The sequence below is a fragment of the Aulonocara sp. 'chitande type north' Nkhata Bay genome, linkage group LG15, assembly GCF_057382095.1.
Source record: "Aulonocara sp. 'chitande type north' Nkhata Bay isolate Kocher_YH1m ecotype deep benthic linkage group LG15, A_spYH_male_GT1.1, whole genome shotgun sequence".
NCBI lineage: Eukaryota > Metazoa > Chordata > Actinopteri > Cichliformes > Cichlidae > Aulonocara > Aulonocara sp. 'chitande type north' Nkhata Bay.
The window spans coordinates 25,449,789-25,467,587 of record NC_141358.1 but is presented as its reverse complement, the minus strand read 5'-3'; the positions used below and the strand labels follow the sequence as shown (position 1 = coordinate 25,467,587).

The 17,799-nt window shown below is 44.9% G+C and overlaps 1 protein-coding gene and 1 pseudogene across 3 annotated transcripts in view; both read left to right on the top strand.

Annotated features, from left to right (window-relative positions):
- The first annotated feature begins 4,795 nt into the window (after positions 1–4,795).
- Positions 4,796–7,281, top strand: LOC147313192 (uncharacterized; annotated as a pseudogene). Its single transcript, XR_015125025.1, has 2 exons — positions 4,796–5,378; positions 5,460–7,281. The product of XR_015125025.1 is annotated as an uncharacterized LOC147313192 (transcript).
- Positions 7,282–14,529: 7,248 nt separating this feature from the next.
- LOC147313191 (uncharacterized) overlaps positions 14,530–17,799 on the top strand; it is a 62,120-nt gene continuing 58,850 nt past the window's right edge. The window contains exons 1-2 of one of the 2 annotated variants that reach the window (XM_086265184.1): positions 14,530–14,649; positions 14,744–14,823. In XM_086265184.1, coding sequence (XP_086121310.1) covers positions 14,757–14,823 — 67 coding nt within the window. In that variant the 5' untranslated portion in view covers positions 14,530–14,649; positions 14,744–14,756. Of the gene's footprint in view, positions 14,824–17,799 lie in introns of both variants that reach the window. The other variant, XM_086265185.1, reaches the window with a different exon arrangement.

Below are 17,799 nucleotides of genomic sequence, written 5' to 3'. Positions count from 1 at the left end.
CTGCAATCACTTCCAACATAAATGAAGGCAGAAAACTAAACAGCAGTGACATTTGTAGGGTTATTGAAGTTGGTCTTGCAGGTATGATGTGCTACGTGATCTCTAGCGACACAGATATGTTAGCATAACATAAACACATTGAAGTTGGAGGATGAACGCTAACTTTTTTCCCACTCGATAAAGTTTAACGTGAGGGTTCCCCAATAGTTATAGGCAAATGCAATCGCATGGAATTATAGAAGTATGGAAGTGGAGGAAGCATGAACTAACTGAACTCAAAATGCATAAAGAATATAACCAGCAAAAATAATAAAACAAAAATTCTGTAATAATACATGAGAAAATAATAAATAGAACTAGAAAGATCAAAACTCAAAAACACTGGTTTAAACACCCAGGACCAGGAATACCAGCCAGTAGGGAAACGACAGAGAAAGAATTGGGACTACATGCTTAGGTGTAACAGAGCAAGGGGATGTTTCATAGAAAGAAAGCCTAAAAACCAAAACAAACAGACAAAATAAAAAGTACAAACTTTACAAACCTGAGTCATGCAGCTAAGTGGAAAATACTGAAGCAGATGCGATATATTACTCGCCTCTGCCAGTGCGCCCCAGGGTGGCTGTGGCTACAATGTAGCTTGCCATCACCAGTGTGTGAATGTGTGAGTGAATGGGTGGATGACTGGATATGTAAAGCGCTTTGGGGTCCTTAGGGACTAGTAAAGCGCTATATAAATACAGGCCATTTACCATTAGTTTTAGTTTCCTGGTGGATTTATTGAACTTTATAAAGAGACAGATGGCATTACTGAGATACATAATCTTCTTATATTATTACCAATATTGATTGCAATTGATGACCGAAAGGAAGACTGTAATAAAAATATTTTATTATCAGAGAGCAACAGGAAAATCAGAGACTTCACTAAAGTACGAGAACGTACAGTCAGTACTTTAACTATGTGGGAGCACTTGTGCTTACAGGTGTAGCCAGCCCTAAAAAGGCTGATTTGTGAGCCAGAAAAACCCTGCTGAGATGCATTCGCTTTCTATTATCAGTCCCTTACTATCTTAATATAGTCTATGAAACATGAAAAGTTGTCATGCAAACTTCCTGCAGTCTGAGTAGACATTTTTATTTGGTTTAATATTCAGCTCAGTTCAATTTGATGTAAATAGCACCAAATCACAACAGCAGTCCTACAGACCCTGCAGTAATACAATACATCTCTCCATCTCTGCAGAACTCTCATATTTCATAGGCTACAGTTGTTTCAGAAGGGCGATCGTGGCTCAAGAGTTGGCAGTTCGTCTTATAATCGGAAGGTTGCCAGTTCGAGCCCCAGCTTGGACAGTTTCGGTCGTTGTGTCCTTGGGCAAAACACTTCACCTACCGCCTACTGGTGTTGGCCAGAGGAGCCGATGGCGCGATATGGCAGCCTCACTTCTGTCAGTCTGCCCCAGGGCAGCTGTGGCCACAACTGTAGCTTGCGTCCACCAGTGTGTGAGAGTGAATGAATAGTGGAATTGTACAGCGCTTTGAGGTTCTCGAAAAGCGCTATATTAACGCAACCCATTATTATTATTCAGACCCCATCAGGTTCTGCACTGTTCCTAAGCATGTACTTTTAATATTACATGAAAAATGGCATTTTCCCCCATGCATCCCAAGTTTAATAACCCACAGAGGTGTTTTTATAGACCCTGTGCTGTTTGGTGAGATTCGTCCCGTTTGCTTTGTTTATCGCTGAACCTGACTGCAGACTCGCTGTGGCACACTCAAGGGGCTGGAGACACTCTGTGTATCACAGGGTTCACATTTTGGACTGCATTAAAGCAAAAACACTCTCTGCAGACCTCCACAATAAAACTGTGGTGAGTCATAGATCAGGTTAAGGGTCTGAAACCATTTCTAAGGCTCAGAGCGTTCCCAGCAGCACAGTGACCTTAATAACAGTGAGATGGAAGAAGTTTAAAACTCTCAACCATGAGAGGTGACTGAGAAGCCAAATGGATAGAGCTCCAGAGCCTATACCAGCTTTCTAAAAACACATTTCACTTTGTCTTTATTGGTTACTGAATTTAGATTAGTGAGTAAAAATATCTGTTTTAGTCATTTTAAAGCTGTTCTTTGAAGTCGACCTTTCTCACATATAGCAGTGTCAGATATGCTGTCATTACCGGAAATACTCTGTGTTGTTCAAACAGCAAAATAAAAGAGGAAAACAGAGACATGAAGACAGACAGGTATACAAACACAGTCAGGTGAACACCAGAGGTCCTGGCAGAGAGTAAAGGCTCAAAGGAAGAAAAACCCAAAATAACAGAAATAACCTAAAAACCATAACTTTATTTATAAGTTGTAAAATATTTGACACTTACACACACACACACACTGATTTCTGAACTATCTGCCGAGTAAACAGTCCTCACTCTCCGTATTTACCCTCTGCACAGCGAGTTTTCATCAGACTGCTGATCTGTCGGGTTAATGCAGTCTGTGTTTCTGGCCCACGCCAAGTGTGCAGATAAGACCCAGAGGGCAATTTATTGTCAAGTTAATCACTTTAAACGGTAAATATGCAGCGTATAAATGGCAAATTATGTGCTAATGATGGAGCGCGCCAACTCAATTACATCTTAATTGGGTTGATGTAACAACTCTCAGCATTTTCCAGTATTAGGTATTCATCAACAACTTAGTGCAGCCGCCAAGTGATATTTACTGTGCATCTCTCAGTTTGGATCAGATGTCAAGTGTTCATATGGAAGCTGTCGAGATGAATGCTTGGTGGTTATTATGCACATTTTTCATACCAGCCAGATTTGATTCCACAATTTGCTTTTTCTTTTTTTTTTGGTGGGGGGGGGGGGGGGTATATTGAATAAATAATTTTTGTAGATGACATCACCTATGACATCAGTATTGGTGTGTTAGCCTCTACCAGTTTGTTTTTTCTGGAGCCTGAAGTTGCTTTTTATGGATTGTTTACCGTTCAAGTGCACTGCACAGACATGGCTAATTAATGCTCAGTAATGGATTAATTGAATCAAGACTAAAGCACTAAGTTGTTGGACAGTGGGTTCTTCACTGCATTTTATGAGCCAGAAAATGTAAGAAACAGTGAAAAGGTCCAGTTTACTCACCTGAAACGGGTCAGCAGCAGCCTAACCAAAGAAGCTTCTCCCTGGGAACCTCCTCCAACTTGTCTTGGGGAACACCAAGGCCTCTCCAGGCCAGCCGAGAGATACAATCTCTCCAGCATGTCCTGGGTCTGCCTCGGAGCCTCCTTCCGGTGGGACATGCCTGGAACACCTCACCAAGGAGGCACCCAGGAGGCATCCTTGTCAGATGCCCGAACCACCTCAGCTGGCTCTCTAAGGGAGAGGCCAGCCACCCTTCAGAGGAAGCTCATTTCCGCCACTTGTATCCACAATCCTGTTCTTTCAGTCACTACCGACAGCTCGTGACCATAGGTGAGGGTAGCAACGTAGATCGATCAGTGAATTGAGAGCTTCACTTTTACGCTCACCTCTCTCTCTCTCTCTCAATCTGTCTGCTGATCTCTCACTCCCTCTCACTTCACTTCTGAACAACATCCAGAGATACTTAAACTCCTCCACTTGGGGCAGTAACTCGTCCCTGACCCAGAGTGGGCACTCCAGCTTTTTCCAGCTGAGGATCACCTCAGATTTGGAGGTGCTGAACCTCTTTCCCACCCCTTCACACTCTCCTCCAAACTGTTTCAACAACACGGAGTCCAGAACCCACCGGGAACAAGTCCAGCTTATTACCAGCTATAACTCCCATACACCCTAAAGTATCCTTGAGAGGGTAAAGAGCTGGACCAGTGTCCTGCAACTGGGACGAAAACCATATTGTTCCTCCTGTCTCTGAGGTTCGACAAAGGGACTGACTCTCCTTTCCAGCACACTTGCATAGACTTAATTCATGTTTTACAGAAATTTTAGATGCTTTACACTTCAGACTGGTTGTAAAAGTTCTCCAGCAGCTTGCAGGGAGACATGAACCAGTAATAAATAATGAACCCCCAAGGAAATCATTCTTTTCAAAGCCACTACACTACACTGTCATTTTTACCTTTGAGATGCACATATCCAATAATTTACACATATTTGAATTTTGGTGCTGCTTTAGGTTTTTGTCTTTCTATGTTTGCAAATGTTTCTAAACAAAACACTCCAAAAAAGCCTCTCGTTCATGCTCGCTCTCAGTCTCCCGCCTGGTGTTAAACCTGTTGAAATGCCTTTTTTGCACTTACAGTAACATAATGTTTTGTTGTCACATCAATTTATGTTATTTTCCATCTCCTATTGCTTTCTGCTCCACTTCATGTGTGAGGATACATTTAAAGGATTCCCACTCTCTTCCTCACAGTGAGGAATACAGCTGGTCTCAGATCAGTGCTTACTATCAGCAGGTAACCTATTGTATTGGAGCTGGAATAAGTTAGATTCTTGGATCTTTGCTCTAAATTCCACTTGACCTGCTCAGCTGTTCAAATCTTAGCAGCTTTAATGTAAATGACACACATTTGTGTGGTGTCTGGGAAAGAGCCAGTCTCAGCAAAGGAAACATGAGCCACTGCTGTAACAGATGAGCTCACTGAAGTCCTCTTCACTTCTTGTAAAAACTCAGAGGTGTTGTAGCAGCAGGCTTCGCTAACACGAGTTTAACTCCTGGGAAAAAGTAACAATGCTGATTCTCCTTCCCCTCCAAGAGAGACAGGAGTCATCAAACAGCTTAATCTTCTGCATCTCATGAAGGTTGTTTTAATTGGGTTTGTTGGCGATACAAAGTTCAGTGACTCACAAAGTGCAGTGACAGCAGGACTCAATGCACGATGCTTCAAACTGTATACAAATGAGTCTGTCCTTCCGGCTGTCTGTCAGAGCTGTGTTTGATCAGGCTTTATGAAATTATGCAACATCACAGGATGTGAGCTGGATAGCAGACAGTATGCATGCGAAATCCAGTAATTAGAGAAAGAGAGAGAGAGACGCTGTTTCCTGAATCTTTTGTTCTTCTGTCACGGACCCGGCTCTGGGGACTCGGGGTCCGTGGGCAGTGGGGACTGTGACTATTATTGTTATTGTTATTATTATTATTATTTGGTGTGTTGTCTGCACTGCCCCTATGCACATCTGTATGTAGGCAGGTATGTGTGTGTGTTTTGCCTTTCTGCTGTGGCCAAGTTACAGGCACCTTCAGCCCTGGGGGCGTGGTCTAACTTGAGGGCTGGCCACACCCGAAGTCCTGGCCGCACACCTGCTCCTCATCTGGGCTCGTCGGGGGAGCTATTTAGATGAGCGATGGAGCTTCCACCGACGCTGGATTATTGCGTTTGACTACACGTCAGTCTTCAAACAAGTCAAGTGTGAGTGTATGCCTGCTGGGATAAGTGTTAACGGCTGCCTCTATTGTTTTCCCCTCAGGAGGAGTGTGGGACGAGAAGGAGCAGTGAGCACGGGGAGTGCAGGGACACTGGGGCAGAGAGCACTACACGGGGACTTTTGGGAAGAAGACACTACACGGGAGTCTGGGAAACTGGGGATTTATTGTTGTTTACTTCACCACCTTGTAAATAAACACTGTTGCACTGAAGAGTCCGGCGTTTGGGTCCTATTTCCCCATCTCCCCACGGTCTGCCAGCCAGACCGTGACAGAATAATCCAGCCATTATGGGCCCAGCGGACTCAAGGACTGTCTCACAGGAGGAATTGCTCGCCCAGCTCTGGAAATACTCTCGGAGCATTATCCAGGCGGCGGATCCACATCAGAGACACATGCAGGTCGTATTTTTTGATGCCTTCCTGTCTTCAACCACCTGTTCCATGAGCTTTCTGGACATTGCAAAACTAATTCAAATTGTAACTGTGTTGAGGGCTAGCTCTAGCTTTGAACTGTTTGGTTTAGGCTGTCCGGGCAAGGAGGATGCGGCTGCCTCCCTGGCAGCCCTCGCTGCCTGGTTTTTTCTTAATAGGCGGAAGGTTTTCCCACCGCCGCTTGCTGCTCACCTATTGGACCCTCCACTGCAAGGAGGACGGCGCCCTACTCCATCTCCTCTCACCAGTTCAATGGCCTCTGTGTCAGCAGACCAAAGACCGGCAGTGCTGGTCACCACAGTGAGTAGACCGGACCCTGTCATTTTAACAAATCCAGTCACAGATGAACAGGGGACAGGTTCCTTTGCCCCGTCAACACGAAAGAGACGGCGCCGGCGTCATCCTCGTCAAACCGAAGCTCACCTCACTCCTGTGGTTGGGGAAGAACCAGCTGACTCTGGACTGACCGCACGTGGAGCCGCGGACCCAGTGCTAGAACATGAGCCTGCCACTACAGACAATCGGGAGGCTGAGATTCTCCCCAGGGCTTCCCCAGAGGCTGAACTGGAGGCCTCAGTTGCCTCTGGCCCCCTGGAAATTGCTGAGCCAGCGGTAACATTGTTTTCCTCTCCACCCTTCATGTTGGACATATCACCCTCACTTCAATTAGCTGCCCAGCTAGTCGGTCAGTCATCATCTGTTCCACCTTCCACATCCACTGCTCTGCCACCACATCCACCGCCTGCTGCTGCCATGTCGCCATCGTCACCGCTAGGTGACCGGCTCAGCGTGCAGGGGGATCCCGCGCCGCAGCCGGAGGAGCTCAGCGAGCCGGAGGAGCTCAGCGAGCCAGCTGGGGGGCCAGTGCCGCTGCTGGAGGAGCTCAACGAGCCGGAGCTGGAGCTCGGCGAGCGGGAGCCGCAGGAGGAGCTCGCGCTGCCCGAGCAGGAGCTCAGCGAGCAGGAGCCGCAGGTGGAGCTCGCGCTGCCCGAGCAGGAGCTCAGCGAGCGGGTGGAGCCCGCGTCGCCAGCTGTGGAGCTCAGCGAGCCGGAGGAGCTCAGCGAGCTAATGCTGGAGGAGCTCGGCATGCCGACGGAGCAAAGTGAGCCGGGGGAGCCCAGCGAGCTAATGCCGGAGGAGCACTGTGAGCCGGAGCAGCTCAGCGAGCCACCCACTGAGAAGCCCGCACCGCTGCTGGCGGACCTCAACGAGCCGGAGGGACCGGCGTTGCCAGCAGAGGAGCTCAGCGAGCCTGGTGAGCCCGCGTTGCCACCGGAGGAGCTCGGAGGTCCGGAGGGATCCGCTGAGCCAGAGCTGGAGGTCAGCGTGCCGGAGGGGCCGCCACGTCCTGCAGCCCGGCCGCCACGTCCTGCAGCCCGGCCGCCACGTCCTGCAGCCCGGCTGGTACATCGCGAATCATGGGTTGTGCTGAGGCGGGAGCTACAATGCCACCGCCACCGGACCCGTGGCCGCCCGCCGGAACTGCAACGCCGTCGCCACCGGATCCGTGGCAGGCTGCCTGAAGCGTTCTGCTCCCATCACGGGGTTGGAGGTAGGCCGCCCGAACGGTTTTCCCACCACTGCCTGACCCATAGCGGGTTTTGCCTGCTTGCGGTCCACTGGGTCGGCCGCAAGAACTGTTGCTGCCACCATGGCAGTGGTTGGACTTTTGAACTGGGGTTTTCCGGCCCTCCGTCCTGTTTCCCCCCCGCCGCCCACCCTGGGGTGGTTGGGTTGTGGTTTTTGTTGTGTTTTGGGTCGTCAGGAGCCGACCCTTAGAGGGGGGGTACTGTCACGGACCCGGCTCTGGGGACTCGGGGTCCGTGGGCAGTGGGGACTGTGACTATTATTGTTATTGTTATTATTATTATTATTTGGTGTGTTGTCTGCACTGCCCCTATGCACATCTGTATGTAGGCAGGTATGTGTGTGTGTTTTGCCTTTCTGCTGTGGCCAAGTTACAGGCACCTTCAGCCCTGGGGGCGTGGTCTAACTTGAGGGCTGGCCACACCCGAAGTCCTGGCCGCACACCTGCTCCTCATCTGGGCTCGTCGGGGGAGCTATTTAGATGAGCGATGGAGCTTCCACCGACGCTGGATTATTGCGTTTGACTACACGTCAGTCTTCAAACAAGTCAAGTGTGAGTTTATGCCTGCTGGGATAAGTGTTAACGGCTGCCTCTATTGTTTTCCCCTCAGGAGGAGTGTGGGACGAGAAGGAGCAGTGAGCACGGGGAGTGCAGGGACACTGGGGCAGAGAGCACTACACGGGGACTTTTGGGAAGAAGACACTACACGGGAGTCTGGGAAACTGGGGATTTATTGTTGTTTACTTCACCACCTTGTAAATAAACACTGTTGCACTGAAGAGTCCGGCGTTTGGGTCCTATTTCCCCATCTCCCCACGGTCTGCCAGCCAGACCGTGACATCTTCTCTTTGTGTGTGACTCTCAGAGATGTTTTTATGGACTCGGCCTCGTTGCCTGCTCTCTTTCTGGGTTGTTTGCCTCACTGCCAACCTCTGATTAAAGACTTGGATTTTGAACTTGTGCTCGGCCTCTAAATGTCCTGCATTTGGGTCCTTTCCTCTGCATTCTTTACAGAGCTACTGAGAAAGCAGGACGGTGACAGGAAATAGATGCTGTGTGTGCAGAGGAGCAACAGATTAGCTTCCAGGTGTTGCTGAACAGATGGGGGGCTTAGTTTGGTGATCTCCTTACCACCACCTCTAGGATTTCTTTGTTGGAGGTGTTTTTAAGTAGAGACTGAACCCTGAAGAAGAACTCTGTAGTGCCAGAACAGAGGAAAGTAAGAAGTACTGCCATCATACACATATCAGGTTCCCACTCATAGACTTAACTGACACAAGGCACTCCGATGTATCTGCTAACTGTAAATGGAAAATATGTTGGGAAACAGTTTTTGTGCAGCAGATAAAAAACTAAGTACCAGAATTGTGACATTTACTCTTTTGTGGTTACACAGAAACTTGACGTGGCCACATCAACAATCAGACCCATTGTTAGAATGCATTGATGCGCCAAAAGACCACAGAATTATTTCCATGATGAAGAAAAACAACTTCACACCATCTAAACAAGTCAAGAAGACCCTTGTCATGGTCTGGGTGAGTGGCTGGGTTTCTTAGCCTGTCACTAATTCCTTGGTTGTATCTAAGTCGAGCGTTCTCAATGAATCATCGCCAGATTATCTGCTAACTCTTGTTAGAGCCAAGCCACCAAGTTCAAGTTCTTGTAAAGTTATAAGGTTCTAGTGAATTAACTGTTATCTCCTGTGCTTTAGCTTTCCTCGGATCACCCTTCCATGTCTAACCATTGCTAACACTCACCTGGACTCTGGACTCGCAATCCACCACAGCCACCATACTTGCAATTGTGGTTCACTATTTCGCCTCCCTGTCTCAATCACTTAGATCCACCAGACTCTCAGGATTAACGAGTACTCACCAGGACCTTGCCATCAGCTTCTCCCCCCACGCCACAGCCGGACTGTGGACGAGTAAGGCAAAATATATTGGACCTCTCACCAGTGAACCGCCTGACTCCTCTTTCCCTCTGTTTCTGTGACTCTGTTCGCCAGCCCAGAACCACGACTCCTTGCCTGTTTACCAGTTCTTAGTTGTAAGCACCAGATTCCAGTCATAGTTTGCTCGTAACATTTAGCATCCCTAAGAGTTTTTGAGCAATAAAGTTTTCACGTCCAAGCCACGTTAACTGCCTCCGTCTGAGTCTGCTATTTGGGTCCACTCTCTCGCTCTGGCCTCTCCACCATTACATGCTTCTAAAATGGAAATACAGAATTTACAAGAAGATCCAAATACTTGTTTACACTCAGGTAAGTCTGGTTAGACTTCATTAGAAAACATGTAGAGAGTTGCACAGGTCTGGAGAATATTCTTTGGACAGGTAAAACCAAGATGAGCTTGTACCAGAATGATACGAAGGCAAAGGTCTGGAGAAGCAGTGAACCAGCTAATTATGTGAAGAATATCACATCATCTTTCAAACATGTAATGTTATAACATGGGCATGAATGGCTGCCGGTGGAACCGGATCACTGGGATTTAAAGACTGAAGCTGACAGAAGCAGCAGGATGTGCTGTGAAGTGTTCAGGGCTGTACTCTCTGCTCAGATTCAGCCAAATACTGTAAAAGTGATTGGACAGAGCTTCACAGAACGGATGAATAATGACCCAAACAAACATTGATCTGAGGCCCAGTAGGCATCCTTGTCAGATGCCAGAACCACCTTAACTGGCTCCTTTTGATGTGGAGGAGTATCACCTCTACTCTGAGCCCTCTGACTGAACTCCTCATCCTATCTCTAAGGGAGAGGCCAGCCACCCTTCAGGGGAAGCTCATTTCTGGCACTTGTATCCAAAGTCTTGTTCTTTTGGTCCCTACCCACAGCTTGTGACCATAGGTGATGGTAGGGATATAGATTGACCGGTAAAGAGCTTTGCTTTTACACTCAGCTCTCTCTTCACCACAACAGACGTGTACAGCATCCACATCACTGCAAACAAATAAAGGAACCCAAGAGTTTCTCAAAGGAAAGAAATGGACAAGTCACTCCCCTGATCTCAACCAACAGAGCAAGTTATTCAGGTATTAAATGGAAAACTGAAAACAGAGACACCCACAAACAAGCAACAACCAATGGTGGCTGCAGCAAAGAGCATCTGAAGTCCATGGGTTCTAGACTTCAGTCACTGAACACAAAGGATTTCAACCAAAAACACTTCTTACATTTAAAATTGTTAGTTTAGCCATTTCTTTTTAAGAAAATTGGAGATTGTGTAGAAAATGTCTGTAAATCCTAAACATATCATGGCATACTCTTGTTAATTAAAGCTGAAAGTCTGCACTTCAGTCACATCTTGAATGCTTGATTTAAAATTTTCTGTGTTGGTTTACAGAGGCAAATGTAGAAAAAAGTGTTGCTGTCTAAAAGCTTATTGAGCAGACTGTAGCTGAAGATGCTGTCTGGATGAATAATTATTGACTGACTGGCTGCAGAGAGACAAACATGCACTGAAACAGTTTTAAAGATGGGCTCTTTACAGTTATCTGTTCCTAATGAGAAACGGTGTCCAGGTCACTAGTCTGACACTGAGGTGTGTCACGGTCTTGTGTGATCGATGGTTACGTAGTCTGTGAGCTTCGACTGTGCATCGGGCGACTGTTATGAACTCTCAATTCTACCAATGTGTCTCAAAGTAAATGCAATGTAGAGTCATGTGGTAAAACGGATCCAGGGCAGGTTCGCTTCAGAAACAGAAGATCGCCCTGTGACCCGCGGCGGCAGCATTGTTGTTGTTGTTTGTGTGATGTCAAGCCTGCGGGGGAGTCTCGGGTGTTATTTTTAGCGGTGAAAGGTTAAACGGAGAAGCTCGACTGACTGAACTAACCAGATTATCTGCCATTCTTGTCTGGATTTCATCATAGTAGGATTTAGTGGGAGACGGGCCATCTGAGACAATTCACCAGTGACGCCGCAGTAAGCTGGAAACCGGCATCCGCACATTTCTCCTCTGATTAAAATCAGCCCAAATGATAAGGAACTCCCATTTGAATACCAAATAATTTCACCTATTTTCTTAAAGTGCCTGAGACCTGACAGAGACTCCTGCTTATCTCTCCCTTTTATTTTCATTTTGCTGCCATGAATACAGAGCGGAGTATCAACTGTGAATATTTCAGTATTTAATCAAATGTCAGAGTGCATTTAGTCTGAGCCCTGAGAGGAGGGTTTTTCTTTAAATGTAATGCGGTGATAAGCGGAGCTGGATTTTAATGTGCAAAGTGAAACTTTTATTAGCGGCTCCCTGAGAGCTCCTCGGCTTTATTAGATAAAACAGCTGAGGGGGATGGAGGAGAGATTGGCAGACAATGCTACAAGTGAAGTGTTGTCACTGAGAGCAGAAAGGCTTTAATGGACTCTGAGCTACTGCTGGACTCACTTTAAATGAACTACATCAAAGTCAAGCACAAAGCAAAGTACATGAAGTAAAACACATGTGCTACAAAAGCTTCAGAGTCCAGGTCAAAGCGCAACACGCCAAATAATCAACAAGAGTACCAGAATTTGTGCCTCAGAGGACCAGAACGTGGAGTCAATCACTTTCTTTTGTTGCAGACCTGCAGCTTTATAATGAGGAGTGGATGGACTGAGTTTGAGTCATCGCTGCAGCCACTGTGATGTCAGCTATTTTGAAGCCTCGGCCGAAGTGTTTTTGCTGAGCTTTTTGAAAGCAGGTGCCACGAGTCCAGAGTGAACATGATGCTGCACGGTTTCCTCGTCCGTCCGCTGACCGATCAGGACTTTGATCAACAAACTGAGGAATGACAGCAGGCTGGGTAGTCGTACAACTCAAATATGCAGCTCAGCATAACAGAAACCAGTCCTTGTGTTTGACCTCACCGCCGTCGTGTTCAGTTTCGTATGGACTAACTTTGTTTTTAGGAGAGATTAGGTAAATAACATGAACAAATACTTTGCCTTTTATTTTTTCTTTAATATTTTTCTTATATTTTCTTTTTCTGTGTGGGTGTGTGTGTGTCGGGGGGGGGGGGGGGGGGGGGTTACAGCTGCTAATCCCAGTGCTTCAGTCTGGCAGCAGTGAAACACACAGGCTGTGTTGGACAGTAAAACAGGCACCGGATTACAGATTAAAAGCAATTTCTAATCTTCTTTTGCACGGCTCTTCAGATATGACCCCCTCGCTCCCCCCAGCCGTTAGCCTCACTCCACCTTTCATCAGTCGGGTTCACCTGAAGGAAAGAGGTTTGAAGTTCACAGCCATTCGAAACAGTGTGAAGTTTTTAGGTTTGGTTTCATGTGTTAAAGTCGCACGAAGTTTGGTTTAGTGCTGCAGTGTTTGGATAGAGCAAAGTAAAGGCAAATAAAAATAAAATAAAAATGCAAACAAGTTACTGAACAAAGATTTGGTAATTAATTTTTCTCTCTTTTTAAGCAAGACAGTCTAAAATAATCTGGTTCCAGCTTCCTCAGAGTGATTTTATTTTTTATTCTTTTTGGTTGCTGGATGGGGGAAAAAGGAGATTATGATCTGTCAGCGTGTCCTTTGGGAAAGTTTCATCTAATTATTCACTCATTAAATATTAAACCATTGTGGGAGAACTAAAAGAATTAGATTAGTTTAAGGCTTTTATCTGAGTAACATGATGACATACCTGACAGTGTTTGCCTGCAGCTTCTCCAGTGCGACTGTATTTTGTTGCTTTTATATTGTTTTTATAAGATGGACATAAAAGTATTTTTTATATACTGTATTTATACGTGTTTGGGTTTTCTGTTCGAGAGCAGAAACTTGGATGTGATCACGGTTTGTGTCTTTCTAAAGTGAATATTAACCAAATGAAACTAAGTAAAAGTCGGCTGATTAAGAAGAAAAGTTTTTAATTGAAAACTGAAAATTGCAAAATATGTGTACACATAATGTATTCATTAATCAGCTTAGGACAGTTAAAAAGTAGTAAAAAAAAGATTTTTGTTTTAAAGTGGGTTTATTTTTCATATTTGTTGTGAACACAGGGATTTTAATTGTTGCATTAGTGATAACAGCGTGTTCATGTTTTTCAGGGCTTTGAATGTCACAGTAATTTAATGGAAGAAAATACAACAACATATAAAGAAAACTATTCACATATGTTTGAATTACAACAACGTGTATATGGAGGCTCTGTCCCTCTCTCTGATCTACAAGCTTGTTTTCTCTTTATCCAGAGTCAGATTTCTGTAAACGGCTTCTTTACAGGCAGATTAAATAAAGACTTTCACATCAGATATTTGAGGAGTTTAATATTAAACTGATCCATATTCTAAATGAACTCTATTTATTAATTAAGCAGAATATAAAAGTAAAAGTGCTACAGATAAGATGGCAAGAAGGAATTTAAATGTTTTAAATGAGTTTTATTTTGTTGGCAGAAACATCATAGTTCAAGTAAAAGAGCAGAGTCATTAAAATGTTAATATTTTTTACTGTGTTCAAGTAAAGCGACTGATCTTATTTCTTCTTTTCATCCCAAGGCTCTGCACACTGTGCAGTTTCAGCTCTCTGATCTAAAATCATTTCTTTTCATGTGTCGGAGTCAGATTTCCTTTTAAAGGACTTCTGCACTTGTGGAACAAACATCATTTGTCTGGAGCTTCCTGGGACTTAAACCCTGAGATGGCATAAGCTTCTGGACTTATTGTATTTGTAACAAAGGCATGAAAGTACATTGAGCGGAGGATTTAAGTATTCATTTATTCCTCCAAGCCCAACGGTTGTCACAGTTTTGTGCAGCGATCAGGTTTTCGAATTGAAACAATGAAGCCTGGAGACAGAAACGTGCAGGAAACCGCCAAACGAAAGAGAAAAACATCAGCAAAGATTCAAAGGTCCAGCAACCTGAGTCTGTGCAGACATGTGATGTGCTCGTGAGGACCGCTCGGAGCAGTGAGGCCTGCAGGATGCCTTGATTGAAAGCAGCCGGGGAACCATGGCACGGCGTGTCCGGCTGGGCCAGGAGGGGGTGTGTTGAGCCAACTAGTCATCGTGGTTGACAGATGCCCCCAGAAAGCCACTAACAGGATGACGCCTGCGCTGCGAGGGCTGCGAGGTAAAGACGGATTATGTCTGAGCAGTAGATAAACAGATTATTCCAGAAACAGTGCCTACTTTTTTAACCTCGTCACTCTTGCCACACTTTGCAGCAGGAATTCATCGGAAGCGTTTCAGCAGCCGCTCAGGGTCCCCCAAATGACACGAGGTCAACCCACGCCCATGATCTCCACCTGAGCCCCCTCCTCTTCACTGACACCTTCCCTTGTGCTGCTGGATTAACTTTGACGTTCATATTTCAGGAGACCGTCCTACATGATGCTTTGGGCGTTTGGACTCGCTCTGCTGCTCGCCGTCGCTCCGCAGGCTGCCGTGATTAAAGGTGAGCCTCGTTGGTTCGCATTTTATTCTTTGCAAACAGAGAGGTTAGATGTGAGGGTTTAAAGAGTAAGGCTATCTATACTCGTACTAAACTTGGTCACAATGTGAAGCAAAGCCTATTACGATTGCGTAAGTACTTGGCTGTGAAGTCATCGTGGAGTTGGACTGTCACTTTTCCCCCGAGGATACCAAAAAGGCAGTTTAAATGCATGGTGACATCGCAAGAAGTTTGCCTTCCTCCAATTATGTGTGTGCAAACATGTCCTCAATGCAAATGGAAATGCAGAAACAGATAATGGCAGTTCAGTAGATTCATGGCTGGCGTGCTGACAGCTTGACAATTTGAATTACAGCTTTCTCTCCTCACTTATTCAGGAAAGAAAGAAAGCTAAAAATCTGACAAAAGAGGGGCTGATAATCAAAGTTATAAAACAAAGTTCACCTTCACTTCAAAACATTTCTCAGGCTGTTTATTTCTCCCAAAAGCAGCCCGATGAATTACAACCCTCACTTTGACTCATGCTGTCCTAAATTTATCTACAACAAACCTCTTGTTTAGGAGCGTCCTTTTGGTACACCGAGTGCTTCCAGTTTTAGTGTGTGTGGGCGCCTGAAGGAGAGAGTCGACCCTGAGCAATGACTGTAAGGCAAACGCTGAACTCGGCTCAGCTCCATGCAGCAGATAAACACAAAACAGAGAAATGCTGAAGGACTCACACAGATTAATGTAGGGAAAGATCACGGCATGTGCCCAAAGTGAATGTGAGGGATAGGTGGAGGTTTAGAAACAAGAACATAGAGAGAATCAGAAGAAAAGGTCAAAAACATGGAGCTACATGCAGCAGCAGACAGCTTTATAAAATATTCAACACAGAAAGGTTTTATTGGTGCAATTTGGTGGTGGTCTCTTTCTCAGTTCAGTCATTAGAAACCTTTAGAAACATTTCTGCATCACTCACAGGTTTAATATCTTTAATTAATCCGTTTCTTTTTTTCCTGATGTTCCCTTGTTTATTAATAACACATACTGTATCATTTACAGGTATTACTGCTCCTTCAAACTGAAGCGTCGGCAGTGATACGGAAGGATTTAGTCACATTAATGCTGCATAAAAAAGCACATCATCAAAATTAACCTGGACATTTTCAACACTGCAGCTTCTTTGGATAGAAAACGGTATCTAATGAGAGCAAACTCAGAAGTGAAGTATTTAAATACTTTTACATCCCACATTCACCGTCAGTGCAGACAGTAAAAGCTTCGGTGTTCAGAAGATGTCAGGATTCATAAATTTTAACAATTATGATGTTTACAGTTAGAAAACTAGAAAAAATGTGCATAATTTACAGTTATAAAATCCTCTGATTAAAGCTGACTTTAATGTCCAAAATCCATCAGGTTCTGTAGGATACTGAGGATTTAGTCACATTAATGCTTCATAACATATCTTGGAGACTTTCTTCTGCATTCAGCTGTAACGTTGCAGCTTCTTTACGATTTATTTTCTTTGCAAAAAATGTCACGCATGTAAATATGTTATTGTCATCTATGTATGTTGAACTAAAATAAACTTAAAGGTCTGTAAGAAAGAAAAAGAAACGGGATACGTGTTGTGTAGCAGCATGTTAGGAGGTCACAGAAAGTCAGCGTCTCTAGAAAGATCATTTAATACCAGGCTTCAAACCACTGACACTTCGATACTGATAACCTAAAAGCTTTCAGGGACTCGCCTGTAAGAACACAAATCTCAGTCACAAATCTTGATGCCTACGTTGTTGTGCTCTGTAGTCTTGTCCATGACATTTTAATATAAAGATTTGTCGAGTGATTATTGTGTAACTAACCGAGACAGCCAGAGGGGAGAATGTAAAAATTAGCTGTGATGATAAACAAGTCAAACTAAGCACTTCCAGACCTTTTACCCTCTGAATGAGACCACTGAGGGAACAAAGTGTGGATCCAGTCTCCTCAGATCTGGGCAGTGATGTTAGAGTTTGCATCTGTGTCTGCTAACATGCTGCTTAAATGCTACTAACATGCTGCTAACATGCTGCTTAAATGCTACTAACACGCTGCTAACATGTTGCTAACACGCTGTTAACAAGCTGATAACACACTACTAACACGCTGTTAACACGCTGCTAACACGCTGCTAACATCCTGGTAATATGCTGCTAACACACTGTTAACAAGCTGGTAACATGCTGCTAACAAACTGGTAGCATGCTGGTGTGGTGTCTGAAAGTTCAGGTTTATCTTATGAGCTAAAATACAAAAACTGTAAATCTGCCGGTTATAAAATACGCTCTGACTCTGTTTACCAGCTCGTAGCCATGAAGCTGTGCGTTTGCTTTCAGAGCACATCTTTGATGATGTGTCCTGTGGAAGTGACAACCATTTTTTTAAATTAATCCTGTGATGTCACTGCTTTTCTTTTACTGCTTTCTCATTGTTCTCAAGTGGAGGAGGTAAAGTTGAGGAGGTAGACTTGAGGTCTTTGCTTATCTGTGAGGGAATAAGGAGGGAGCAATAGTAGTAGAAATGAGCACCAGAGATTAATAAGAACTAATGGTTAAATGCAGAGGAGTGTATACACATGGTGACTGAAGAAGAAACACCCAGTGCATCATGGGAATCCCCCAGCAGCCTACACCTATTGCAGCATAACTAAGGGAGGATTCAGGTTCACCTGATCCAGCCCTAACTATAAGCTTTATTTTTCATAGACACTGAAGGGTGTCTGGGCCCTCATCTGAGGTGTTTCAGCCATGTCCTACTGGGAGCAGACCCAGATTTTCCCTTTGGTAAAGTCTTTGTGCCCCCCTGTTCTGGACATATCAGACTTGGATAAGTAGTTTTGTTTCTGAAGTGACCAGAACTACTTTTGTTGTCTCCTAAAGAGTTGTTTTGCATATTAAATGTCAGAAACTAGTCGTCCAAAGGCTCAGAATATTCCGTTTCTAATGAATAGAGACA